Below are 9,007 nucleotides of genomic sequence, written 5' to 3' on the forward strand. Positions count from 1 at the left end.
ATTTATTTTACTCATATATTTTCGTATTATATTTTTATCATCTCATTACTGTATTTCATTGTCCTCTACCTTCATCTTGTCAATGTCAGTCTTGTTACTGCTCTAATATTACACGCGAATGACAGTTACGGCAATCGAGTGAATACTCATCAAGACGTTTAACCTAAGAGCTGCTGTTAGTGTATTCAGTCTGTTCTGTGTATTTCAGGTGCTAAGGTTAAGAAGTGCTGGACTGTGAATTATGACAGGAAGAGGATCTGTGCTCTGAAAGGCTCTACAGTGAACATTTCAAGTAAATACTCGTACCCTGAAACAAAGAACCTCAGCTCTAAATCATGGTATGACATAACAACAAATGGTATAAAGGAAATTAAGGAGGTGCCTACAGGTCGTGTGGAGTATCATGATGTGAAGAACCAACACATCCTGAGAATCAAACATGTGAGGAGGAATGACTCTGCAGAGTACAAATTCAGATTGACAGATGATAATAGAGAATGGGAGTCAGATTTTCCTGGAGTGACTTTGGTTGTTACAGGTAATTCTGATGTTTAAATGCTTTGTAATGATGCACATTGCATCTCCTCTGCTCTCCTCTGCTCTGTTCTCCTCTCCACCCCCATCTTTTTAACTATCTTGATTCTCTGTCGCTTAATTTTTTTGTTTAAAAAATGCATGACTGATTGATTACAGTGCTTTTTGTTTACTTTTCATGTGTCAATCTGTACAGCCAATCAGTGATTTTTTTGTTCTTTTGGTTTCTTGTGAATAATGGTAACTGTTCTGTCTCATTAGCAAAAGTTTAGAGAGCAAAAAGTCTTATTTTTGGGTGGATGGTTGGGCAGACAAAGCTGGTGACTGTTTTGTTGGAGTTTGTGGGTTCTTCAATAACAACACACTGGTTACTTAAAGAGATAGAACTTTACTGCATCAAAGATGTGAAATTCATCCATGTTACAAGTACTACAGCTTCCAGCTTCAGCAGCTTACTTGACTCATAGACCAGGAACGCCCCCTGCTGTCTGAACATGATGAGATCTACAAAATGTGCTCTTATCATTACAGTGACTGGCATCAGAAATCAGTGCTTGTGTCCCAATCGGCATTAGATTTATTTTTTAAGGAGATGTTTCCCCTTGGTTGCCTTAGTTTTCTAAATTTAATCAGACCTTGACCCCCAGGGTGGCAGAACAGGGAAGGTTCCTATGAGACTCTAATGGAAAATGGTACAGGTTTAAACAATTAGGAATTAGGACAATTAGATATTGTTACTTAAGTATTTAGATTTGATGACTTACTGGTGTCTTTGTTTTTCTTCTTTTTTCTTTAAAAAATAATTACTGATCAATCTAACCATTTTTCAGGCCTAAAAGTGAGGTTGCATCCTGCTAATGTGACAGAGGGCCAAAGAGTCACACTGACCTGCATAACCAGTTGTCCTTTGGCTGAAAACACAACCTACATGTGGTACTTGAACAACCAATCTGTGAACCTGAGACAGAACAAAAGCAAACAACTGGTACTGGACCCATTCAGCAGTCAGCATGCAGGAAACTACCACTGTGCAGTGAAGGACGTCAAATCCAATGAAAAGACTCTTACTGTTCAAAGTCATGAGACATCAGCAGTTGCAGCAGCAGCAGCAGGAGGAGCTGTTGTTACTCTCCTAGTTATAACACTTTTTTTGTCATCTTGTGGATTAGGAGGTGAGTAAATCTGTGCTCTATTGCAAGAAATTACATTTAATTTCTAATCTGAAATTACTCATTCATATGCTCATTTGTTTCACTATGTAGAAGAAAAAGGACTTTAGGTGAATCTTGTAGTACTGAAGCGACCATCAACATGGAGCAGGTAAAGAACAGACATTTCAAAAATCTTTTGCATAACATTTAAGTTTTACAATTGAAATTAAATTCAAATTCATTTTTGCTGAGAACTCTGTACGTATTTCCTTGGTATTTGTTTAGCTGATGGACTTGTGTACTATAACTACCAAAAAGAAGAAATTGAAGGGGTCTGTTTTTCTGCCTCAATAGCACCCCCTACAGTATCCACCTGACAATGATGGTTTTGGTAATTTGATCGGTGCAACGTCTTGCTAGCTGCTGTTAGCTGTTGCTTGGTCCCATCTGTGAATTGAGCACTGCTTACAGTTACTCAGTGTCCTGATCCAAATCATTTGGTAATATGTGGTGCTGCTGACATTAAAGTACCTGTAGCTGTGTTTCAACTTATCTAACGCTAACTAGACCTCTGCCTTTTAATAACCTGGTACAAACAAAGCTGTCAGTGACTCAGAAGGAGTTGAAATAATGCAAACAATAATGGCATCTTGTTGGAATCATTGCTAACATTAAGCCCGTTTACTGTCTGAGTTAGTTAGCCCAGCTTGCTAGTTTCCAGTTTCCAAGTGACATACAAACTTAACAGCATGATGGGTCTGTCCAAAGAGACCTGAAACCACGACACTGTTTCCACAAGTATTTCCAACATTAAGAATCATGCACAATGTCTACAGCGTCATGATTGTTTATATTTATTCTCACAAAAAGTAGAGATGGTTCATATTTCAGTTTGATTTTAAAGAAAAGCAAGTTCAAAACTCAAATTGTCACTTTTATTTAATTAAAAACACTTTGGATTTCAGACTTTCAAGGGAGAAAGTGGGATTGATTTTTATTTATTTTTTTTTTTTACCTGACATGGTGCAGGATTTGCGATTCCTTCTCAATTTTTTTTTCCGACTGGAAAAACATCACCTATGTCTATCCTGCTTCCCCTCAGATGGCATGAACCTTCAAGTGACACAAAACGACAGAAGTACATTGTGCAGTACCATTAGTTTTATGGGTCAATGAAGATTGACTGTAAATCTAAAATGTCTTCTACTGCAGTTCACATTAGACAGTTACATTCGTTTTTTATTAGCTGTAAATCACTAGATAGGGATTTCATCATTGATATGATATGATTACTTAGACCTAATGCCTATCTGTAAAAGAAAACAAACATATTTTGGACAAGCTTCTTCAAGATCCTTCTATGGCTGTAAAATGTATCCAATAGTCACTCATGCCATTGATTACCTATTGTGTTATACTATACTTAAATACCAATAAAATCTATCCAGGTTTAGTGCTCTATAATGTCAACTAATATGACATATCTTGTCTTCTCCTCAGCTTAACACTGTTGCTGTGTATGAAAACATCTCAGCTCCACCTAGAGAGCAGGATGATCTTCACTACAGCAGAGTCTACTTCCCTAACATCCACACAGATCCTGTCTACTCCACCGACCAGCCACACCAGACAACAGAACAGGAGCATGTTACTTACGCTGTCATCAACTTTAGACCCAACAGGAACCTGAAGTGATCAACCATTGCGACTCATTCAAGATCCAATTAGTGACCCCTGCTCATCTTGAACGGTGCCATTTTCAACAATCCTTCAATGCACATATGGTGTTGGGGTGTATCTGACACATCACAGGTCGGATGTGGTGAGATGTTTTGCCTGATGTATGCTGACTTCAATGTCACATGTCATGGTTTCTAATCTCCACCATCATTAAATTCATCTAATGTTTACCAGCAGTTACCCTAAAATGTACTGAAACACAACACTTGTAGTATAGAGAATAACGTTATTGTGATACCAATGTGTTTTGGCTTGTGTCCCTCGTCAATCAAGTGCAGCTCAGTATGCAACACTGCTGGAAAATAATTAAAATATTTGAATGAAAAAAAAACCTCCCATGATTTAGAGGTGACAAGACCATAGATTTATATTGCTCACTGACTGCTTCACTGCTGAATCATTTTTGTAAGTCAATTGTATTACTTCCTGGTTGTTTTGCAGCTGTAACTAAAACAAGCTTTTGTAAACCTGATTTGGCTCTTTGAGTCATTTTCCACTCTGCATCTCCTGTAGTGTATGATATTATTATAAAAATATGTCTGCGGATCCCTTTTCACAACATTTCTCTCCCTGTGAACCACACTCAGACAGTCTCACACCTCTCTTTATGATGAGTCATGCCGTTTAACCCGTGTATTAAGTGATCACTTTCACTGTGGTGTTTGGAGTTTAAATTGATAATCATTGAACACACCACTGATCACATTTATTTGAAACTTGCTTAAAAGGTTACCAGAATATAGCTAAAAATTGTGAGCTGTATGACGCAACTGCGACTGAGAAAGATTGCTTTTCTAATACTTTTTAAATATTTTACTTGGATATATAATTAACACATATTATACTCGTACAGCACATTCATTTACGTTTTTCAGTTCATACAACACAGCAAACAAAACTTCATTTGTGATGTACGGAGTAATATATTTGTAATGTCAATATGTAACATTAACTGTTTCACTACTGAATCAGAGTGTTTGAAAGCTCCAGTAGAGGCTGATGAAGCAGCATCTCAAGGGATGACTGAACAGACTGATCTAACTGTACACAATACTTATATGTCTCAAGTAGATTGAGCAGTGACATTGTTAGACCACAATGCAATGCTAGATAAGCTTAATGAAGCACTTTGTCTTTTATTCTGGTGAGCTTCATGTTGTATTACTTTCTGGTTGATTTGCAGCTGTAACTGTTAAATAGCTTTTGTAAAACGTGTTTTCAGAAACATGTTCCACTCTGCATGTTCTTCTGTGTTTGATATGATTATAAAAACTACTTGTGCAACTTCCCCTTCACAAGTTTTTATTTTATTTTTCTCACTGTGAACCACAGACAGACTCACACCTCTCCGCCCTACACTTTAGCACCTATTTATGACGACAATTTGATGCAGTTTAACTCTGCTGCATGTTGCATGATAAGCCAATGTATGCGTAAAATTCGAAACAATGACACATTAAAGTAAATATAAAGGTTTTCTATGTTAAAATATGACATCAAATAACTAAACAACTGCAGCACTACATTAATTATTTATCTGTGGTTTCATTTTACTGAGAATTATAAAGAGGAAGGAGGTTCATTTCTGGTATCAGAGCTACATGCAGCATGTCTGCCAGCTACAAAAAAGGCTCTCAAGATTTTTACTTCATCAGCATGAATGAGCTCTTCAAATGTTCTTGATTTACAACATATTATAATAGTATTAGTTTTATTCTGAATGCTCTGCAGTGCATTAAGTAACCATCAACTTCTGCAGCTTCCACCACAAAAACCACCAACAGACAGCTTCACATCTCTCTGTTCTGAATTAAGCAACGTTTACAACATTTCAGTGAAACTATGAAGTAGTTTAACACTACGATATCTGGCAAGAAGAGCCAATATAATATAAAAACTTAAAATAAAAAGAATAATTGTGATGAGATACAGAGTGAGCAACATGATGACACCCTAAAGTTAAAGTCTAATTTTAACTGTTAGATTCTTTTCTTGAAGTTTCATTGGGTTACAAAGAGGAAGGAAGTGATTTGACAGAGCTGCTTGCTGGGCGTCTACCACCACTCTCACAGTGACCAACAGTCCCTTCTGTCGTCTTAAGCCTTTACTCTGTAAGAGGACTGCTGTTGATTTTGATTTTATTTATAGTTTTGGTGTTTATGAGCTTTCATGAACACAGCAGGTGTGGTAAAAATAGATAATCTACTTTCTGTTTTGAAGCGGAGAGACTACAGCAGCCATGTTGTTGACAGAAGCTGGCTGTGTGTTTATGGGTTTCATTCTGTGCATCTCAGGTATGAATTATTGTTTATTCTCTTCTTATTTAATTACTGCAAACATGATATAAACAATATGAGATTATTTACTGTAATTTGTTAAAAAAAAAAAAAAAGTTTAACGTGATTATAAGGATTAAAATGTGTACAGCCGGAAGATTGTACAACAAATGTTCTTCATTTATAATATTTAAATCTGACAATATTCAGTGATTAGTATTAGAAGAATATTATAATTATATTTTAATTATTTTAAATCAATCCAGATGTTGTTTTCTGTTAAAGGGGTTCAGGGACAAGCAAACATTTGTGCCTTAAAAGGTTCATCAGTGGATCTGCCCTGCTCAGCTCAACATCACACTTCAAGCTTGAAATGGTTCACTGTACACTGGGATGTATCCAAACATGTTCTCAAAGAGCTCTCTGCAGATGGAAATCATGTAAAGTACAAAATGTCTGAAAAACGTAACTACACTCTAACAATCAAAGATCTGACAGAGAGTGATACAAATAAGGTTTACTGCTGTTCGGAGAGTGCAGAATACATGCAATCCTGCTCACAAAGTGAAGTCTTCCTCCATGTTGCAGGTACAGTGTTTGTCACTAATGTGTTACTTTAAGAATGAAATCAGTATATGAACTCTCACGTTATTCACCATCATCTCAGACCTGCAGGTGAAGGTGATTCCTGCCACAGAGGGACAGACAGTATCACTGATTTGTGGCTCCAGCTGTCCTCTGACTGAAAACCCTGCAGCCTACATCTGGTACAAGAACAGAGAGTTTCTCTATCAGGACTGGTCTCCCTGGTACCAACAGCTGGTCAGCAGTGAGGAAGCAGTCAGATACTCCTGTGCTGTCAAAGGCTACGAGCATCTCAGAGCTCCTGAAGTCTCAGTGGGTGAGTGACAACATTTGGCTCCTTATCATGTTACAAAACCTCTAGTTAAACACTTCCAAGAATATTTCTACTATTTAAGCTTTTTAAATTATGAATTCTATTAAATACTATACCTAAGTGTTCACCTGTTAGATTATTAAATACTATTTGTTTTTGTTCAGATTCTGTCACATCGACCTGTTTTACTGTGACCTACGCTAAAGGAAGAATGTGCTCTGAAAAGCAGACATCAGTGGATGAGTCCTGCTCCATCACATATCCCAGAGGTTAACTTTCTCTAAATGTCCACAAACATTTACACAAACACCACTCCCATAACTCACAATTATTATATCTTTAAAATATAAACTTTAGGACAGACATCTAATTGACCAATCATGTATTTTCATATCAATATGTATATTTTCAAGTCTTTATTGTGTTACCGAAATACTTATTACAATTTAACACATTATTATTTTCTGGAGTAACACTTTAATGATTTTTGCAATCAATACACTATTTTTAATTTAAAACACATATAACTGTTAATAATTTAGTTAACATCTCCAAACAGAAGTAGGCCTTCAAAGGACTCCTGCAGGTGTGAACTACGTTACACTGACCTGTAACACCAGATGTCCGCTGGCTGACAACCAAACTGCCTACAGGTGGTACAAGAACATAAAAGTAATGAAAGATGAGAAGAAACAGCAGCTTTCAGTTCCCAGCACCTCTCTTGATATCTTCTCCTGTGCTGTCAAAGATCACGAGGATCTGCACTCTGCTGAAGTCTGTGAGTATAAACCAACTTACAGTCTGTTATAACTTACACAAACATGACAATTTGCATGATTAATGATCAATATGAAATATGATGACTTTAATAATGTATAAACATCAAACACCAAAGTAACAAAAATTCATTACAATATGAAACATTTTTCTTTTCCTTCATGTAATAAACATCAGTTTTGAAAGTGTGTAATGTTTTATTTTTATTTATACTGTCAGAGGTTTTAATTAAACCTGATTTATTGTGTTAATAATCAATTATCAGAATTATGATTTAATCAGTGATGGAGATGATCTGCTGGTAACCAGTGAGCCTTATTAAAGGTGACATTAACTGCTGATTGGTGTTTGAGTTGATATGAATCACTTTTGATGCTGTAAATATCAGCCTGTATTAATAGTAATAATAATTTCACAATTGATTTACAGAAATAATTAACTATTTCATTTGAGAGATTTTGCCATGAAGAAAAGATAAATTCAAGTTTTAGTATAAATCCAAACAGTGTTTTACATTTTTTAGCTTGAGTCATATTTTAAAGAGATTTTGCCATGAGGAAACATTTCACTCAAACTTCAGTGTAAATCTTTAGCTGCTTTCACATTGTGTGATATTTCTTGATGAAGAATTTGCAGAAAACATCATTTATTATAAGAAATACTTGAACTTCCACCACCGATTGTTTTAAGTATAAGACAAGGCTACTTTCACAGTTATTTAGGGTGACCTTTCTCTAAATATGATAACATCAGCCAGGATTTTTTCACCCCTAAAAATCTCTTTAGGGAAGAAAAAATATATATTTCAACTTCATTATATCTTTCACCAAATGATATGACATTACATTATAATATCATACATCAACTGATTTACAACCAAAAAAGTTACTGCAGTTTTAGTGGTGAAGTATTGGATGATGTACTCGTGTCCACTGTGCCACTAAATCTATTCATATATAAGAAAACAGCTTTTGAATAGCTGTCTTTCATTTATATTTCAGGCATTCCTGACAGCTGCTGGAGTGTAAATTATATCAGAAGGAGAATCTGCGCCCTGGAAGGCTCTTCAGTGAACATTTCAAGTCAATATTTGTATCCTGTCAAAAAGGAGCCCAGCTCTAAAGTTTGGTATAAAATTAATAGAAGTGGTAAAGAGAAAGCTGTTGAGCCGACTGAGGATGAAGGCCGCATGCAGCATGTTGACAACATGAACAACCAGCACATCCTGAGAATCAACAACCTGAAGAAGAATGACTCTGCAGAATACACATTCAGACTCCAAACAGATGATGGAGGATGGGAGAGTAATCGACTTGGAGTGACTCTGATTGTCTCAGGTAATTTCTGTCTGTGTACTTTTCAATAGAGACTTTGCTGCTTCCTCACCATGTACTGACAGCAGTCAGCAGACTTTACTCATTAATGACTGTACAATACATCAAAGGCTGGTTCATGTTTAATTTAAAAAATGTCAAAATGATGTAATTGTAACTTTATTAAGGAAACACAATCAGCTGTATGCAGGATCATGCAACACCTGACATTCATAACAATACAGTGTAAAGATGTATCTGTGTTTTGTCAAAATCAGAACAGTTGTCTCACAATAAATAATGCACAGCGCAAATCAT

At 36.1% G+C, this 9,007-nt stretch overlaps 1 protein-coding gene across 1 annotated transcript; it reads left to right on the forward strand.

Moving 5' to 3' along the window:
• The first annotated feature begins 5,591 nt into the window (after window positions 1-5,591).
• Window positions 5,592-6,873, forward strand: LOC133986611 (uncharacterized). Its single transcript, XM_062426329.1, has 4 exons — window positions 5,592-5,719; window positions 5,987-6,289; window positions 6,369-6,602; window positions 6,764-6,873. Exons 1-4 carry the CDS (start codon window positions 5,665-5,667, stop codon window positions 6,871-6,873), a joined length of 702 nt encoding a protein of 233 aa, XP_062282313.1. The 5' UTR covers window positions 5,592-5,664.
• Window positions 6,874-9,007: the final 2,134 nt, after the last annotated feature.

Source organism: Scomber scombrus, chromosome 2, assembly GCF_963691925.1.
Source record: "Scomber scombrus chromosome 2, fScoSco1.1, whole genome shotgun sequence".
Lineage (NCBI taxonomy): Eukaryota > Metazoa > Chordata > Actinopteri > Scombriformes > Scombridae > Scomber > Scomber scombrus.

Coding starts and splice junctions, on each gene's coding strand:
- LOC133986611 (XM_062426329.1), top strand. CDS start 5,665: ATGTTGTTGACAGAAGCTGGCTGTGTGTTTATGGGTTTCATTCTGTGC. Junction 5,720..5,986: donor TTTCATTCTGTGCATCTCAG/GTATGAATTATT, acceptor TTTCTGTTAAAG/GGGTTCAGGGACAAGCAAAC. Junction 6,290..6,368: donor AGTCTTCCTCCATGTTGCAG/GTACAGTGTTTG, acceptor CCATCATCTCAG/ACCTGCAGGTGAAGGTGATT.